General features: G+C 50.9%; 2 protein-coding genes across 2 annotated transcripts; one reads left to right on the plus strand and one right to left on the minus strand.

Annotated features, from left to right (window-relative positions):
* Positions 1 to 1,948: 1,948 nt before the first annotated feature.
* On the minus strand, positions 1,949 to 15,198 carry phb2b (prohibitin 2b). The gene is made up of 10 exons (XM_088621382.1): positions 15,083 to 15,198; positions 12,203 to 12,332; positions 11,552 to 11,633; positions 10,693 to 10,772; positions 9,220 to 9,404; positions 7,837 to 7,966; positions 6,795 to 6,898; positions 5,526 to 5,603; positions 3,692 to 3,768; positions 1,949 to 3,009 (listed from the first exon to the last, which is right to left on the minus strand). The coding sequence occupies exons 1-10, from the start codon at positions 15,101 to 15,103 to the stop codon at positions 2,982 to 2,984; spliced, it is 915 nt and encodes a 304-aa protein (XP_088477508.1). The 5' UTR covers positions 15,104 to 15,198; the 3' UTR covers positions 1,949 to 2,981.
* A 1,622-nt stretch (positions 15,199 to 16,820) lies between these two features.
* On the plus strand, positions 16,821 to 18,319 carry LOC148677364 (uncharacterized). The gene is made up of 4 exons (XM_088621397.1): positions 16,821 to 17,196; positions 17,340 to 17,503; positions 17,640 to 17,819; positions 17,977 to 18,319. Exons 1-4 carry the CDS (start codon positions 16,914 to 16,916, stop codon positions 18,247 to 18,249), a joined length of 900 nt encoding a protein of 299 aa, XP_088477523.1. The 5' UTR covers positions 16,821 to 16,913; the 3' UTR covers positions 18,250 to 18,319.
* Positions 18,320 to 18,861: the final 542 nt, after the last annotated feature.

Genomic DNA, 18,861 nt, shown 5'->3' on the forward strand with positions numbered 1-18,861 from the left:
GTGTGTGTCTGTGTGTCTCCTGTCCCGTCCAGGGTGTGCGAGTGTGTGTGTCTGTGTGTCTCCTGTCCCGTCTAGGGTGTGCGAGTGTGTGTGTCTGTGTGTCTCCTGTCCCGTCCAGGGCGTGCGAGTGTGTGTGTCTGTGTGTCTCCTGTCCCATCCAGGGTGTGTGTGTGTGACTGTGTGTCTCCCGTAATGGACTGGCGTCCCATCCAGGGTGTGTGAGTGTGTGTCTCCTGTGATGGACTGGCGTCCTGTCCAGGGTGTGCGAGTGTGTGTGTGTCCTGTGATGGACTGGCGTCCTGTCCACGGTGTGTGAGTGTGTGTGTGTGTCTGTGTGTCTCCCGTAATGGACTGGCGTCCCGTCCAGGGTGTGTGTGTGTGTGTGTGTGTGTGTGTGTGTGTGTGTGTCTCCTGTGATGGACTGGCATCCTGTCCAGGGTGTGCGAGTCTGTGTCTCCTGTGATGGACTGCTGTCCTGTCCAGGATGTGTGAGTGAGTGTGTGTCTGGCAGGACAAAGCCAGAGAGGGTCAGAGGTCAGCGCAGCGCACGAGACGGAAGCTTCTGGGGGATCTAGCGAGAGAGAACTGAGGGGGGCGGGGAACGACACAGCCGAGCCCCAAGGTCAGAGACAGAAGAGGCTGCTGGGAAGGGAGGGAGTGACAGCACGTCGATCCAGGACGGTCCCGCTGTCCAGCAGCAGGGTCAGAAGACCACTGCGTCAGGACAGCATCGCGGGGGTCCGCGCTCCCACAATAACCCGACAGGGCAGAGGGAAAACGCCGCAGCAGGGGTGGGGCTCCGTCTGCCGACGCCCCAGCCCAGACACTAGCACCCCGGGGGTCACCCGCCGTCTTCACCCTCCCCACACCTCGCTTCTGTGGAGCGAAACGAAGAAGCATCTGAAAGGCGGGGCCCCGGAGTTTCATCCCGCTGGTTACGACAGGATATATTCCGACTTCCAGAAAAGCCTTGAGACACGTCTCTTACAAAGAAGGTTGATTCTCAAATCAAAAGCCGGAGGAATCCGAGCAAATTCCCGCTTATGGATTAAGCCCTAATTAAACAGAAAAAAGCCCATCATCTCTGGGGGTACAGCTGTCAGGCGGGCAGATGTAAGCAGCAGTGCGCCCCAGGAATTTTACAGCAATGAGTTTAGGGCCCACTGGTCTTCCTGATCAACGGTGTCGATTTCAATATAGCCAGCAAAACACTTAAATTGGAAGATGAGGCAAAATTACGGAGAGTCACAAACAGGAACAAACAGCTTCATGGCGTGAGCAGCCATTTTAAATGTCATCTGTGATTTACAAATGCAAAGTGATCCACACGGAGGGCAGGAGCAATGTGGAACAGAGGAGACTGAAAAGAGATTTGCTAAGTATAGCAGATCTGTAGGATTAGAGAGCAGGTCAATCCAGGGGACTATTTAATACCCCTTGGAGAAACATGGACACTAAGTCACAACTGGAAACTGAAAGGGAAATAATTTGAGACAGAGATCGAAAAACACCTCTTCACACGAAGAGATGAGAGAATCTGAAACAGTCCCCACTAGGCTCTGAACATTTTACAGAAACAGATGGGCAAAAGTTTAGTTTCTCTTAGTTGCTAAACTACTAAATAAACGAGACAGGGGGTGAACAGTCTCTTCTCAAAAGAATTGCTCATGTCCTCGTGTCCACACCAACCACCGTTTTTCACAATCTTTTTCATATTGTTCAAAAAAGCAAAGCAGTCTCCATTTACACCTTCCAGCTGAGACAAAAGCATGTTGTCAAAATCTTGGTTTCTACCACGTTTTTCACAAAGCAAATCAGAGGACTGCATCATTTGGGAAAAATATAATGGACATTGAAAGAAAACACAAAAACCAAGAAGTGCTCTAGTAGGTTGACAAAGAAATACAACACTGAAACTTCCAAAATCTGAATAAAAATGCACACAAACTAAAATCTGAAATCATTTTTATTGTGCTGTCCATTTGAAACCACACTTGGCTATAAATTAGTTCAGCAACTGTGTTTCTGAATGGCCTCAGACAACAGGCCTGTATCAAAAGAGCACCTACTGCCGTGAAAAAGCTCTGCTCCATAATTAAGAGGAAACAAAACTGCAAGTTGTAAAAAAATGAAAGATGACATGAAGCTATGAAAACAGCCGTCACCATCCTGTATGAAACGTTCAGCCCAACCCCATGATGAAGCAAAACCCTGCTCCTTCCTTGGGGCTGGGCTGTGGTGTGTTTTCAGAGTGAAGCTTGTCTGCAGATCGCACTGCAGTTCGAGCCCTGCGCATCTCTCATGGGGGGGGAGACGCTCTTGGCTGAACAGACCTGGGGCTGAGCAGGCCTTCGGCAGGCAGGGCTCTCTGGGAGCAACAGCAGCACCTGCAGGCATGCTGGGATTGCGACGTCAGCGAGAGAGACCAGGGCGCACTCTGGACGGAGACGAGTAACGGCAAGGCAGCTGTAGGGGGGTCTCTGAGAGATGGGCGTGTGAGAGGGGCATGTCTGCAGTTCCTCTCTCCCCCCACAGTGCTCAGGGCTGCGGCCAAGACATGCACAACATGAGCTGCAAAACAGGGTGGGCATGAAGCAGGAAATAGCTGACGATACCAAACTTTATTAAAAAAAAGGTCTCTTGACGATACAGGACAATTTGCACATCAGCAAAAAGCTGAGTCTTACACAAATCCTCTTTGCAAAAGGACTGAGGTTGATTTGACTTATCTCCGGTGTACTAGGGTCATGATGAACAGAAAGAACAAAGCAGAAGAAATATATATAGCCTATTGTGCATATGAGGATTCTTCCAATTTGCGTTTACCGTATCGGGGAAAAAAAAACTCCCACTAGAAAACTAGGAGCTGGTAGAGTGACAAAGGGACAGACACGTGAGTTTTTCCGCAGTCGACAAAGATTTACTGGTTCTTCATGGAAGTATCATACTAACGCATGGAATGCATGATGTTTCTGAACTGGTTACTTCTTCCCTGAGCCCAACGATAAACTGAAACAAAAGAAAAAATGACATATATAGAAAGATATATGAGGAAACACATTTAATGTAGTGCTGAAGGGGCTAATCCATTAAGATCTGGAATATGATCAACTGAATTCTAAGGCTATTCAACTAGGAAAACTAAAAGAGAAGCAGAATATTATGCAGCTTAAAAAGCAATTAACGCAACCCTTTGCATCGCCAGACTCATTCCTTATGCACAGCCAGGGAGAAAACTAAACAAGACTCATCCCATTAGCATCAAGCCATTAGGCATTGGCCAAACGTAGCCACAAGATGATCATCATCTTTGATTGGCCTTAAAATCATAAAAGGTACAATACGTTGAGGCATGTTCACATGAATGAAGAGAGCTCCTGAAATAAAACACTGTATCACAATCTGTACCGGTCTATATAGGACTGAGCTTTTTTCACATGCAGCTCCTTCAGTTCATTTTTCATCGTGCAATAAAACCAAAAATAGTTACAAAACCTATTATACAGTGGATTCAAGTGGTAATGAGGCTATTTTCAGAGAAAAGGCCTTCTGGAGTTAAGTGAAATTAAGTTTTTTTAACTCCCAGGAAATCTGTATTTAATTGCTGTAATTTCACACTACACGTCCTTGTCCCCTATACCTCTAACAGAGGGAAACTCGGCCGCAAACTTCTGAAGGGAGAGACACCTACTTGTTAAAGGAGTCATCCTGGAGGTTCAGCACCAAGTTGTCCGCACTCAGGTACACCTTGTTCTGCGACGCTGCCACCTGTGCAAGGAAGAGACAACTCTGTTTCTCACAGGTGCTCCATTTTGCGGAGCTCAGAGAGCACTCGTGGGTCTCGTTGACGCACGCTGCTGCAGAACCGAATTGTCGGGAGCAGCAGAAAGCAGGAGGTCCTGGGACCCATGTTCAGAGACAGCAGCTGCAGCAGTCGACACTGGATCCCCCTTCCTCTGGGTCAGGCACAGGCTGTTCAGCTCAATACGGTACTGTGCACTGGATCAGAGGCAGAAAAGCCATTTCCGAACGAACGAAGCCATTTCAAATGGGCCGGGGTCCCACAAGAGCTCCCAGCACTGAAGAACAGAGTGGTTGCTTGCACATGACAGAGGGCCTCCGGAGAGAAACACCCCCTACCCTGTCGGGCCACAGTGCTCTTTACAAAGGACTGTGCTTCCTGGTAAACGCAGTAGGCACGGCTTTCGGTCGTCATTTCATTTTAAATGACACAATCTGTTCAAATAACGGAACTCCACCATTTTGGAAATAATCAAGAAATCTAGCTCTTTTTCCCCAGATGTGAAATGCCAGTTGTCTCTCTCTCACACACACACACTTTTAATTGGAAATCTAAATAGAGCACTCCCCTGTAAAATGGAAAAAAAAGTTTTAAAAGTAGTGAGTCTACACAATGACACACATAGCCCGTGGCAATGAAGCAACAGCAGCAGTGTGGAACTGAAGCAATTAATTAAAAAAGTCAATTAAATCTAATCAAATTTTTAACAGGGAGGGGGGATTCTGGATTTCCATCAAGTTCATCTTCAATACTGACTCCTAAGAGAAAGGACTGCTGCAAAGCTACAGGAAACATTCTCCATCTTTTTCTGTCAGCAAGGACAGCTGGTGACGATGACACTAAGCGCAGGTTGACCCTCGTATACGAAGAGCAGCACACAGCTGTTCTGTGGAGCACCGTGCTTTGCACTATTAAAATGGACATACAATCACAAAATGCATGCAAATGCTTGGAAACAAATTAGCAGCGATCCAGCCTATCAGACGTGCTGCTTGCAAAAGACCTGCAATCGAATAGACTATGAAGGCTTACGCCTCAGGTTATCATAAGGGTGAGACCATCGCCCTTTGTTTCTAAGCAAATATCATCATTTCTTTGTGTTCACAAAGGCAGTCTACTGTCCAGCGAGACATGGAGATCCTTTCCTGATGCCGTTTAAAAAAAAGCGTGAAGACACCCGTCAGTGTCTCAAATACTCGATCAGAGTGCGATCGGAACTTGATTTTTGCTGATAATAATTTACACGGCTGCAGAATTCAAGAATAAAGACCCCCTGCTGCCCCCAACACCCCAGCATTCCCTCACATGCCGACTGTCTCTAAACAAGGAAGAGCCCTGCACACTGGTAGACAAAAAACAAAACTGAGCCATGCTGAGCTGGTGCCGTGGCTTTTCGACAGCATAATCGGGCGTCCAGTCCGCCACACCCGGCACCCCCACTGTCTGCTCTGCAGGAGGACAGACGCCCCAGACAAGGAATGCTTCACGCGAGGCCCTCTACCCTAATTCCTGGTCACAAATCGGGCTAATGCCTTCTTAAGTGACTCGCGGAGGTGCCGTTGAGGTTTGATGTCCACACATTGGTATTCAGTCACCCAGCTGGTTTTGCCAGAGGAGTCAGGCACTGAACGACTTCACTATCAGGTACAAAAACACCCTCCCCCGCCACCCCAGGACTCAAAACCATGGCCCACAGGCCAGGAGTCCGGCCCCACCAGCGTACCGTCTTGGCGATGTTCTGAGCGGCTCGGATCCTCCGCAACTTCAGGTAGCCGGGGTTCTTGGTCACGGCCTCTCCCAGCTGGAACAGAGCAGGCACAGGGGCGTCAGCAGGTGGAACAGAGCAGGCACAGGGGCGTCAGCAGGTGGAACAGAGCAGGCACAGGGGCGTCAGCAGGTGGAACAGAGCAGGCACAGGGGCGTCAGCAGGTGGAACAGAGCAGGCACAGGGGCGTCAGCAGGTGGAACAGAGCAGGCACAGGGGCGTCAGCAGGTGGAACAGAGCAGGCACAGGGGCGTCAGCAGGTGGAACAGAGCAGGCACAGGGGCGTCAGCAGGTGGAACAGAGCAGGCACAGGGGCGTCAGCAGGTGGAACAGAGCGTGGCGCCATGCCCTTCTCAGCATAGTGAAGCCAGACCCCTTCATCTTGGGCCCCCCAGCATCGCCAATTATGTTGCAAGATGCAGCTCACAGCCGTCTTCAGTAACAGTAACAAGGGTTTCTATTTCATTTTCAATCAGTCAATCAAACACAAACTAAGTTCTGTATTTGTAAAACATCTGGTTTCCACTGGGAACTGAATAAACAGACTATTACAATGGAATGAGCTTGGAATCGTGACCTGTTGCAGTTATCTACAATAGGACCCAAGTTATTGGTGGTGCTCAAAAAGGATTCTAAGAAAACACTGTTTATGCAGTGTTAGTTAATCTGAGAAAGGCAATCTGTGATAAAATGCTAAAAGGGACATCAGGCGTGTCGTTGGTCAATGCATTCTAACTTGTTCAAAAGCACATAGCCAAAAAGACCCCCAATAATTAATTCACTTTTAGAAAAGAACAATTATATACTGCTCTGGTCACACATCTACAACACGGGATAAACTGTACTATTAGGTACGTAGATAGACTTGCACAGGCCCAGAAATAACTGCAAGCAGCATCCAACGTCTTGACTGCCCTTTAAAAGTCTGCAAGCTAAGATTTAGTTGGTGCGCTGCTGTAAACGTCCACTGCGACCACTGCCCAAGCTGGTTTACTTCGAACGACGACACTCTTCCTTTCCCAACAGTACAAATTCTCACTTACAAGACATGTGAAAAGCAGTGCTGTGGCATTGCCAATCAGATGGGACACCCGGGGTGCAAGTGTGGCTAAGCTGTGGCTGTAGGCGTGTTCAGTCACACGGAGAGGGCAGCGGCCCAGCTGAAGACTCATGGGTACTGGACAGAGATGCGAGCCGTGTGCACGTTCGCATCCGGGAGGACGTTACCATTTTGGCAGCCTGAGCTTCTCCTTCAGCCTGGATGATCTTCTGTCTCTGATCCTGCTTGGCCTTCTCCACGTAGAACTGGGCTCTCTGGGCCTCCTGCTGGGCTGGAGAAGAAAAGGAGGCCGATTCACACTCGGGGACCGGACCGACGGGCATGAACTCTGGGGTCCGGGGCCACGCCCTTCCGTAAACTCCAGCTTCACTGCGAGGTCTGCAGGTCGTGCCCGTTACTACCTCTGCCTTCCAGGGGCCTCTGAGCCGTGTGGGATGGATGAGTGTACTTTACACGGTTAAGAAATCTTTACTATGTGTAAGAAATCTTTTTTAAAAACTCTTTAAAAAAAAGCCAGAGTGACCCATTACCGGGCAAATAAAAAAACAACAAGGTGGTACTTGTGTGCCAACCAAATACTGAGACAAAATAACTAAAAGGCTTTACTGGTCACAGCAGCTCTGGCTAATGAAGGCCCGCCCTTCGAAGGACAGAAGCACGTCAGTCTTGGAGTAGAGCCTCCAGTAACCTCTTTGCGCACGGCGACCATCGGCAACCTGGGAAGCCACTTCCCAGCACACTGACTGAGAGTCGCCACCCTCACCTGCCCAGCGTGACAGAGAAGCAAGCGCTTGGACTGAGCATCGGCTGATAATGGAGCACAGTGGGTTCAGGTAAAGGGTGAATACTCAAGCTGGGGTAATTAGTGGACGTACCACTGGGAAGTGTACTAGGAACGCCGATGTTGTCAATTCATATCAAGGGGTCTAGATCTGGGTCTAGTCAGTAAACCAGTCAAGCTAGAGGACGATATCCAACTGGGAGAACAGGCGGACAACGCAGCGAGCAGCAGCAGCTAAAACTCAAGGAGACAACAAGCCAATCTGAAGATGGGGCACAGGGGCAGACTTTTACATTCACACTGACGCCGCGTGCAGGCTGAAACGTTCACGGACCGTTCCGAAGCACTCATCCGCGCAGCCTGGAGAGGTGGCACCGCCTCCCCCGGGACGCCCGGATCACCCCGGAGACGGCCGCGTCGATACCTACCCACTTGCTTGGCCTCCACGGCGGCGGTGTACTCCCGGCTGAAGCTCAGCTCCGTGATGGCCACGTCGTCCAGGATGATGTTGAAGTCCTTGGCCCTCTCGAAGAGCTCGCGCCGGATCAGCAGGGACACCTGCCAGAGGACACCCGTGAGGACCCCGGGGACAGACACGAGCTCTCGGCACGGGCCGTGGCTCCGCCTGCCAGCCTCAGAGGAGAGCTCGGCACCGGATACAGAGAACTGGCGGGGGGACAATCAGCACCCAGAACGCATACGCGCGCAAGTACAGAACTCTGGGCCGTGCGAGACCGGATATGAGTCTGGCCGAGAGAGCTGCTGTTTCAGAACACGCCGGGAGGGTAAAGGACACAACACACCACTCCCCTCACACACACACCTAGTTCCTAACGTTTACAGCGGGGAAAGGCCCGAATCGTCCAACGTAGCGCCCGAGGTACAGCTTGCCCACCGAGCCTCCGCGTCTATTCTAAGACGCGGTCACTCGCCCCGACAGCGCAGACACGGCTGTTAACTGCTGGGGTACTGACATGACACCTCCCCCGGTGGGGACAGAGCCTGTTTCCATGGTGCTGCGTGCGTCACACCTCTCCTGGAGCCACGGAGCCACAGAGGCTGGGCGTCTGAAGAAAGCACATCCCACTTTACGCACTTGGGACTGACTGGATTCGAGTTGCACCAATTTAAAGACATTTTACTGGAGTGATCCCCCCAAAAAATAACTGTCTCCGTTAGTTTGCAACAAAACGCTTGGTCTCCTTCACGGTGACTTGGGTGAAACCCCTTGCTCAAGAGTAACTACAGCACCTGCAACCCGTCTTAGGATTCAAACCCGCAACCGTCCTGGGACGAATCCACAGCCACAGCGTGACTGGGACATCCTGTGACTGAGAGACAACCTCTTTCTCTACTCTTCAACCCCTCCAGGACTCTTCTTCCCCCTCTCTGGGCACACTCCAGCTGGTCCAAAACAGACTCAACCCCCCTATTTCCTGCAAAGACTCCGGTGAGAGACACACGAGTCTTCTTCAGTTAAGGCCACACTCACACCTGAAATGCCTCAATACAGCCCAAGCATACTCCTACTTGGGGAGTTGTCGCCCCCTTGTGGTTCCTACTGGGAGGCCAACCTGCAAAGTCAGTACAGTCTTGATCCACTGCACATTTAAAGAGAACCAGGAAACCCACTGGACACAGACTCCTTGGCTTGAAATCCTGGAGCCCAATACTGCTGTCCTAAAGTCTGATCTGGGTCCAACCCTTTCCAGTCAACCATAACGGACACAAACCGTGAAATCGCTGAAAGTGTTTGCCAACACCCTGCACACTGCCTGGACAGTGAAAGGGCTGCAAAGAGGGAGGCTGACCTGTGCTCTCTGCGTGATGAGCTGCGAGGCGTTGAACTTGGCCACCACGCTCTTGAGAACCTCGTTGACGATGGAGGGCAGGACGCGCTCGTCGTAGTCCTTGCCCAGCTGCTGGTACAGAGCCGGGAGGTTCGAGGCCACAGGCCTGGACAGGACGCGCAGGGCAATGTTGACCATCTGCAGATCTTAGGAGAAAAGAGACACAGTGACACTTGAAACGCGGAGAAACACGGAGAAGTTTAAGACTAAAAGGATTCTGCACACTCCCAACACCACCACATCTGGAAAAGAGCCTCAAAGATTGAAGGAATTTCCTTTGGGTTATTAAAAAAAAAAATCATCTGTTATTCTTCCTCCACTGACACAGAAGACGTGTAACTTACAAGATCCAGAAGAAACACTCAAGACTGAATGTAGTGGTGCTGAATGGTTTATGATCTTGGCTTCTTGTTTCAAGGTGTTAAACCTGAACATCTAAGAGTAAATGCAGGGTCTCGCCAGCATGGAAGAGACTCTGTCCAAGGTGCTGAAGACTTTCAGCTCTTCCCCATTTCTCCCAGGCTGTGCGAAATCCACGGGCCTTGTATTTGCTGCAGAAACTCCAGCTTTTAACACAACTCTTTAACTACAGTCTACCAACTACAAGTTTTTTATTTACCTGCAATCATGTTGCAAAGTAATACAGAAAGTAATACGTGCTGAAACAGGAATAAGTGCCATAAGTGTGCTCATGATGCCAAATGATATTGTTTCTGATGTGTTAAAGCAGGGCAACACATACAGCACAGGAGCAAAGAAACCTCCAATGCTACATCAGAGATATTACAGATTAGAAAGCAGGAGTATTACATCCAGGCTAACTTTTATACAGTCTGAAAAAATCCCCTCATCTACTAGAGTTATTCTTATTTTGGCTAACATGAGCCAACACAGAGCTGGAGTGATCCAGTAAAAAATAAAGTGTCTCCCCTAGTTTTTGGTCTCCTTCGTGATGACTTGGCTGAAACCCCTTGCTCAAGAGTAACTACTGCACCTGCAACCCCTCCTAGGATTCGAACCCACAACCCCCCTGGGACGAATCCACAGCCACACCGTGACTGGGACATCCTGTGACCGACAGCGCATCTCTTCAGGGTCTATCTCCTGTTTCACCTGTTGCTCTGTTGAACAACTGAACTGGATCCTTTCTACAGACAGGTACATACATGCAATCCACCTATATTTTTATCTTTCACCACAGCTGTACCTCTCCTGAAAGGCGGCTGCAGCCATATATAGAAAAACCTGTTTGCTCACAGCCTTACAATGACGCATGAAGAGCAGGTGACGTGTTTGGATAATGCTTCCACCTCGAGGATCTGAATTAAGCGACGAAGGCTACGTTTTTCTTAAGCACAAACAGAAATCTGGAGCACCCAGCTGCCTTCAGAGCAGCTGTGAAGTTTTAGACCCGAGCGATCCTTTCACAAGTACCTTTGCTTCCTGTTAGGGAGGAGATCTTCCGGGGTTTCGCCCTGATGTCATAAATGATTGGGTACTGGAACCATGGTATCCTGAAAAAAACACAGGGAAAAGCTGAAATCCAAAACTGAATTCAATGTCAGAGCTACAACAGCCTAGGAAGGAGTAAAATTACAGCCAGGAATTTAAGGACCGTCAGTTTTGTGCTTCAACAAGGTTTTCTTGATCTCATGCCAGCGAACTGGCCTGATTTTTTGCAAGCGCCTGGTATCCCAGCTCTTGAATGCCAGATGGCCAACTGCAATAAAACTCTTAACCCACCAGTCAAATAAAAGGGGCATTTAATTTACAGCACAGGGTTCTTCAAAATTCAAGAAGTCGAGGTCAAGACAGGGAGTCCTGAGACGACAACACCAGGCCGACAGACTCTAAATGAGCAGTACAGGCGGTCTGTCAACAGAGAAGCAGCAGCTCCGCCTGCCTGGGGCTCTGTCACAGACCCACACATTTCCCTCTACAAATCCTGCTTCTGCTGGCAAGAGTGCAGCTCAACTTGCCTTCAAGCCACGGCTGCATGATCACACCCAGTACATTTACTTTTCACACCCTTCCTGTGACATCACAGCCAAGGAAAGTCTGGGAAACGTCCATTCCTCTTCCCAAAAGTCCACTGTACGTGTGTACTGGCTGCAACTTTTAAAAAAACAAAATGCATTTCCTTCCCCCCCCGTTTGCAAGCCTACATATGTAAAAAGCAGCACACCTCGTTTCCAACAAAGTGTGGCGTCTCCCCCACGAACCTCTCCGAGCCCCGCACTGCGGAGGCTGAATCAGTCTTCGGAGCCCCAGGGGTGACGGGGGTCAGTCTTACCTGAAATGCAGCCCCTCAGCCAACACGGAGTCCTGCATCCCCCCGATCCTGTTGAAGATGATGGCTCTCTGCCCACCTTCAACTGGGAGCACACAGAACAAGCAGGTCAGGATCTCTCCGGCAGGAAGCGGGTCTCTGTGTCGTACGCAGCAGCTAGATGCTTGTTATGACTGTGTTACTATATGTTATACAGTTTTAAAACTATGAGAGAAGAGAGAAGTCTAATTAGCCAAGACCGTGTAGCTGCAGAGAGAAAGATTTCAGCCCAAGAGAGCAGGAGCGCTGTGTCTTCCTGTGTGGGAAAATCCCGGAAGGGAAAAGAATTCTGGGATTGCAGGCGAACCAACACCACCGAGAAAGGGCAGAATGCGTCGAGCTCAGAGGAGGGGGTCCTGGACTCCTCTTTCCCTCTTCGCTGCCTCCTTCGAAAATGAAAATTTAAAAAAGGTGGAGAGAAGCAAAGCAAATCAGGTGCCTCGCTTCCTTTTTGGACAATCAAATGCACCGGATCTTTTTCATGCGAGTCTCTTGACATTAAATTCCTCTTTCTATACTCCTACAGCGCTTCCTGCTTGCCGGCCCCATCCCCAGCCATCAGAGCTGACAGGCTTGCAGACGCCTCTCTGCTCTCGCTGTCGAACCCGTACGCACCTGTGTATGTGGCCTCTTTGACCCCGTAGGCCAGAGCCCCGGCTCCCAGCAGCAGCTTGAGGCCCATGCCGGCTCCCCTGGAGCCCGAGGACATGCGGCTGGCCATGTCCCTGAGCTGCTGCACAAACCTCTGCGGGGCAAAGAGAGCACAGGCTTAGCCAGCACGCCTGTCTGGCGTCCTACTGCCCCCACAGGCAAGGGGGGGGAGTCAAGTCTGACACCGGGGGGGGGGGGGGTCAACTCCATCCCTGAGGGTCTCTTGTCAGGACCGTGTGGGAAGACGGAGCCCTTTCTGCTTTTACACACCACGCTGCACCCTTCTGAAAACAGACCACCAGCCTTTGATTGGATTTAGTCCTGCGTTAAAAACTACCACCGCTAAGATGCTGCACTTCATTTCTAGAGACAAGGTACAGTCGTGGCCAAAAACATCGGCACCCTTGCACTTTTGGCAAATAACTCACAGTTTTCTCTAAAAATAAGTTGCAACTGACCAACTTATGTGGTCTCCACAGTTCTTTATTTCACTGTTACTATTACAGAACCGTTGTTTTTGATTCAGGACTTAATCTATCCTTTTAAATCAGAAAATAAAAAGAAACGGCATTGCATTGACAAAATTATTGACGGCCCAGACTCAGTATTTGGTAGCACAGCCTTGTGTCACAATATCTGCAATCAAGCGCCTCCTATGGCCACCGATGAGCTTCCTGCACCTCTGTACTGGCAGTCTGGCCCACCCTTCTCGTGCCACCTGCTCCAGGCCTGCCAGGTGTGAAGGGTGCCCTCTCCCAGCTGCTGTTGTCAGATCTCTCCACAGGTTTCCAACGGGATTTAGATCCGGACTCATTGCTGGTCCCTCCAGAACAGTCCAGTGTTTTGTCCTGCCCCTTTCCCGAGTGCTTTTTGAAGTGTCCGGTGTCATCGTTGAGCTGGAAGACCTATGACCTTCGACGGAGACCCAGCTTTCTCACTCTGGGTATGACATTGAGCTCCGGAATGCCTCGGTGTTCTCCTGATCTCAAGACGCCTTGCACACGCTCAAGGCATCCAGCGCCAGTGGCAGCAAAGCAACCCCACAACATCCCTGAACCTCCTCCATGTTTCACTGTAGGGAAGGTGTTCTTTTCTTTGAAGGCTTCATTTAGTTTTCTGTAAACAGAGAGGCGGTGTGCTTTACCAAAAAGCTCTAGTTCGGTCTCATCTGTCCACAGGACATTCTCCCAGGAGGATTTTGGCAAATTGCAGTCAGGCTTCCTGATGTCTCTCTCTCAGCAGCGGGGTCCTCCTGGGTCACCGAGCTGGCGAGGGGCGGTGCGCATTGAGACTGTCGCACCTCGGCTCTGAAGGTCAGCTTGAATCTGTGTGGCAGCTGATCGAGCTGCTTTCTCCACCATTCGAACAACCCTTCGCTACAATCTTCGATCAAGTTTTCTCTTAAACTTCTTGATAACATTACATACGGCGGAAACAGGAACATCAAGATCTCTGGAGACGGACTTGTAGCCTTGAGATTGTCCACGCTACAAGAGAACGTCTTTCTTTTCTCCATGCTCATTGTGGTCCACACAGTGACACAAAACAGGAGAAAGAGTCCTTTTCTCTATTCTGACTGGCTGAGTTAGTGATTTTTTATATTGCAGGCACCTGCAAATCACCACAGCTGAGTTCAATTCCAAAGTAAAGGAGAATCACCGGCTTGAAATAGAATTATTTCTAACTGCTTGTAGAAGGTGCCAATAATACTGTCCGGGCCATTTTAGGATTTCTTGTGGAATAAGCTTAGTACTTAGTACATTATTCAGCTTTTTTTGTTTGTTTCACTGCAAACCAAAGCAATACAATGTATAAGAAACACATTTTTAATTTCAGCATTTGTCTGGAAGAAGTGTAGCATTATTTGAAAAAAAATGTGCACGGGGTGCCCATATTTGCGGCCACGACAAATCTTTATTGCAAGACGGTTCCTCCGGGTCTCGCCCCGGGAGCAGCCAGCCTGGTGACACAGAGCCGTGCGCGTCTGTTCCGAACCGGCTCGTTCTGGGTTTGAAAATAAAACACAGGTGGGAAATCCGGTGCTTCCAGATACCGCGCAAGATTCATCGCAAGAATAACACTCGCTCAGGTTATGAAACTCAGCGGCTGAGGTGCCGCTGCGGGCGAGCGCTCCCCCTAGTGGCGGCACCGGGCATCGCCGCGCTGACTTCTTCGGACAAGGCTGGACTCCATATTTACTACATCCAGAACATTCCTTGTCTTGGGGCCACGGCGGTACGTTAATAACCAACACGTTTACACCAGGTTCCTTGAGGACACACGGATAAGTCAAAGGCAGAGGAAGTCTGAAGGGTCTAATTACAGACGGCGTGATGCAATGTCACCGACCCCCACAGACTCCAGCGAGACGCGCTACAGCGCCTAGCTCTTCAGATCACATATCTGTTCATCATATTGCTACACACTAGCTTTGAAAACTAAAACAATCCAGTCCCCTACATATCGTACGCGGCCAAGATCCGCTGTCTCTTGTGACCAACAATATGAAGTCTAACACGGCCTCGTTAGTCCAGGCACAAAAAGCAATCCCTCTACAGCATTTACAGCAGTATTACTTTATTCTGCAATTCCACGCATAGACTTAAAGCTCGGGGAACACACGTCCTGAATTATTTGGTAGGTTTATTCTGGGAAAACAAAACCATATTCACGTTAATCAAAAAAAAAAAGATGAAGCCTCAGACAGAATGACATCAAACCGAGCTTGGCGCCACGGTCTTTACGAAAACAAGAATGTAACTATCTTACGGAAAAGCACTAACTCCACGGCAATGTGTTTTAATCGGCAATATTTCCAAATACGTGTGTAATTTCCATACTCACACTGGGCTCCTTATTCGCCATGCTGCCTGCTTCTGTGCTGCGCTCTGCCTCGCTGCAAGGTCAACTCACTGCACTTCCGGCTCCCTAAGAATGGCCCTCTGGGAAATGTAGTTCACCACAGAAGACACGTGATGACGTTATTTTTCTTCTATCGTACTCGCGAACGAAGTAATTTTCAGTAATCCGCACAAACCGAAACGTAATCCCATTCAGATGACCCGTGTTACTTCCATAGACTAGTTTACTGTAGCGAATATAAGCTTAACTATAATATATATAACTTTTCAAAAATTGTATGAATAATAATAATAATAATAATAATAATTGCTTACACTTTTATAGCGCTTTTCTGGACACTCCACTCAAAGCGCTTTACAGGTAACGGGGATCCCCTCCACCACCACCAATGTGCAGCCCCACCTGGATGGTGTTTGTCCACTGAAACCACCCCCCAAAAATAAGGAAAATAAGGCCTAATAGAGGTTTGAACACTTAAAACCAGACCAGATTAATTTGATAGTTTGTTGCTTATTGATCCAAAGATCGCAGCTTGTTCCACACTCCCACCACGCTTTGTGTAAAGAGCTGCCTCCCGCCCACGGCTTCTCCGTAGTTTCCCCTGGTTCGTGCGGACTCCTGAACCCACGGTGACGCTGGGACGACGGCTGATGCTCCTGCAGTTTGAATTCGGACGGAACCGATTTTGTAGCCTTTTGCCCCGTTTTCAGGACAAGACCTGCTGCTGGGAGTCTGGCGGTGAGCGCGAAGGTGAAACACTGTGTTTCTCGCAGCAAACTCTCGACGATTTTGGAAGCTTCCAGCAAACGACGGAAATGACTCTCCCACATTTTATTTTTACAAACGTCGGCATCTGTTACCTAGAGGACCCGGGGTCCCTGGGCTGTAAGCAATGTTAAAGATTGGATCCGTTGGTCGTAGCTTCCCAAACGACCCTCCCAGTGTTTCTGGGGCGCCGGCCCCAGTTTATTTCTCACGTTTTCGGCTTTAAGAACTGAGACCTGCTGGAGACAAACCAAGAGCTCTTCTTCCCCTCAGGTTTCACTGGACGTTAAATAATACACGACGGGGTATTTCAGGGCATGCCTTTTCCAGTTCTCATACACTGTATATATTGAGCGAAACGAGAGACTTTTGTTTTTGGTTTAAGCGGCGAAAACGCATCACTCTGGATGTCAGCCCATACAGTTGTGTTTACAGCGTCTTGAGAGAGACCCGCAGTGACCCGCACTGAGCCTCACTGGCCTCTCAGCCACAGCAGCGCTTCTCAGCGCCCCGGTGCTCTGAAAACGACCCCGATGTTACGCAGATCGGTAAACAGATGAGTTGACGAACGTAACGCTATATTCAACTAACTTTTAATGCCTAAGAGCTGCGCTGGAAAACCGGACGCAGTTCATTGATTTGCACATTAAATGCTTAAAAACGACTGCGCTTGGTGAATGGGACTTAATAAAGCGAAACAAATTTCATATTTTGATTGAATACACAGAGAATCAGGAACCACTTTTTTAATCAGTTGCGCGTTTTTTTGCCTTATAAAACGGCTAAGCTATTTAGTGTTCCCCTATCCCAGGATGCCTAGCGGCAGTGCGCGGAAGCCGCGATGACATCACATCCCCTTAGTGACGTGCTGGAGTGCATCCCTTTACCGCCTAGCAACGGGAGGACGTCACAATTTTCTTATACAGGATGTCACATAGACCCCGCCACCTCGCCAGTCGCCGGGGTATAAAAGGGGCCTCCTGTAGAAACCGGTTGCAGTTGATCGCACTCTGATTCGTGAATACGATTTGTGTGTCGTCTTCTGCCTATGGGTCAACGACACAGTGACCCAGGCAAGCCACTGGCTGCCAACCCACCAGACCCCCCCCCCCCGAGTGAGCCCAGATTCGCCAGGGGGAGGAAGAGGAGGTTCCTCAGGAGAGGAGCCAAGGAGAAGGAGGAGGGAGATTTCCCTCTGTTCCTCCTGAACCTGATGACGGTGTTTGTCTGTTGCGGAGGTGTCTCTCCCGTAGAGAAGCCCAAATCCCGCACCCGCAAGGACGACACCTCGGCCACAGCGCCCCCCACGCCTGCCACCCCCACTTCGACCGGTAAGGAGGTTCTCCTATTAGCCTGAAGTCTCTCAGCCCCCCTCCTGTGCTCCTCCAAGGCTCCTGGCTACAGTGTTTGTTTACCCAGGAGCCTCCCTCTGTCCTCCGTGTCAGTGACATTCTGCTCTCGTGCTGAATTCCAGACCCCGACGCAGAGGCACCCCCCAGCGCCCTCCCCGTCCCGGGGTCCCCCGAGGAAGATGGGGGTGACGGGGCCGAGGAAGAGGAAGTGATGGGGGTCCGGCCCGGCGAATCCGGGGACCGGACCGAGGACGCCGGCCCAGAGCCCGTCGGGGGCCCGACAGTGGTGAGTCGGTCCTGCCGCCTCAGCCGAGTCCCCAGATCCCACTCCTGACTCCTGAAAATGGAGGGTTCGGGCCTGGATGCGATCCCTGTCCGACCCCACGCTCCTCAACTCCTCTGTCCTGTCTCTGAACTCACAGCCCCCGGAGTCTCCCCCGGAGTCTCCCCCGGAGTCTCCCCCAGAGCCGCTGCCTGCGGACGAGAGACCCCCGGGGGCCCCACGATCGGTGGGCACCCAGGCCAAGGGGAGACGGACCAGACCGGAGACGGCGCCGGCCCGTGTTGGTGACCCCGCCCCAGCGCCAGGACCCTCTGCCAAAGTAAAGCCCCTTCGGAACCTCTCCTGGGTCTAACAGTGCATAACCTCCCAGCTCCTCCTGCGCACGGCCGAGCCGAGACACCCAGTCCAGAACAGGCCGGTCGGTTCGGTATTCCCAATCCCGACCTGTCTCTCCTGGCCTTCCCCCTGTTTCCCAGGAATCCCAGCCGTTCCTGTGCCGCTCCAGCTCCAGCAGCCCGGTCACCATGTTCGGATCCTTCGCCTTCGACTGGCAGCCCCCCGGCGTCCCCTCGCTGCCGCTGGGCTGGGAGAAAGACGAGGAAGAGGAGCAGGGGGCGGCGGTCCGGACCGGCGAGCCGGAGCCGGACTCCGAGGACGCCAGCGTCTCCGAGGGGGCGGAATCTGCCCCCGCCGGAAGTGCCGGGACCAGCTCCGAGGCCCCGAGCCTGGAAGAGGAGGGCAAGCTGTGAGCGCAGGGAGAGCGCCCCCCACAGGCTGCCACAGGAAGCACATGAAAATAAACATTTATTTCTGCATAAACTGAACGTGTAGTCCCTGTTTGGCTCTGGCTGCTGACACAGCTCTCTCACACACGCAGGTTCGCTCACAAGGCCACAGTCTGCGCTCCAGACTCTTTATAAGTGGCCTCTCGCTCTCAGAGACCGGTCTGAAGGTGGGGTCCATTCAGCCCAGCTGCTCGGTCACCCCGCAGCTCCCAGCTGGCAGCCCACTGCAGTCCAGCAGTGTGAGCCTGGCCACTACCTGGACGGGAGACTCCTGGGAAAGCTCAGCCTGCTGCTGGAAGAGGTGTTAGTGGAGCCAGCAGGGGGCGCTCACCCATGCAGTCTGTGTGGGTCCTAATGCCCCAGTATAGTGACAGAGGCACTAGACTGTAAAAAGGCACTGTCCTTCAGACGATACATAAAACTGAGGTCCTGACTTTGTGGTCATTAAAAAATCCCGGGGTGTTTACTCGAAAAGAGTAGGGGTGTAACCCCGGTGTCCTGGCCAAATGTCCCCCAGGCCTTCACCAGTCATGGCCTCCTAATAATGCTGAAATGTTGATCATTGAAGCTTCCACA

The sequence above is a fragment of the Lepisosteus platostomus genome, chromosome 2, assembly GCF_059453375.1.
Source record: "Lepisosteus platostomus isolate fLepPlt1 chromosome 2, fLepPlt1.hap1, whole genome shotgun sequence".
Lineage (NCBI taxonomy): Eukaryota > Metazoa > Chordata > Actinopteri > Semionotiformes > Lepisosteidae > Lepisosteus > Lepisosteus platostomus.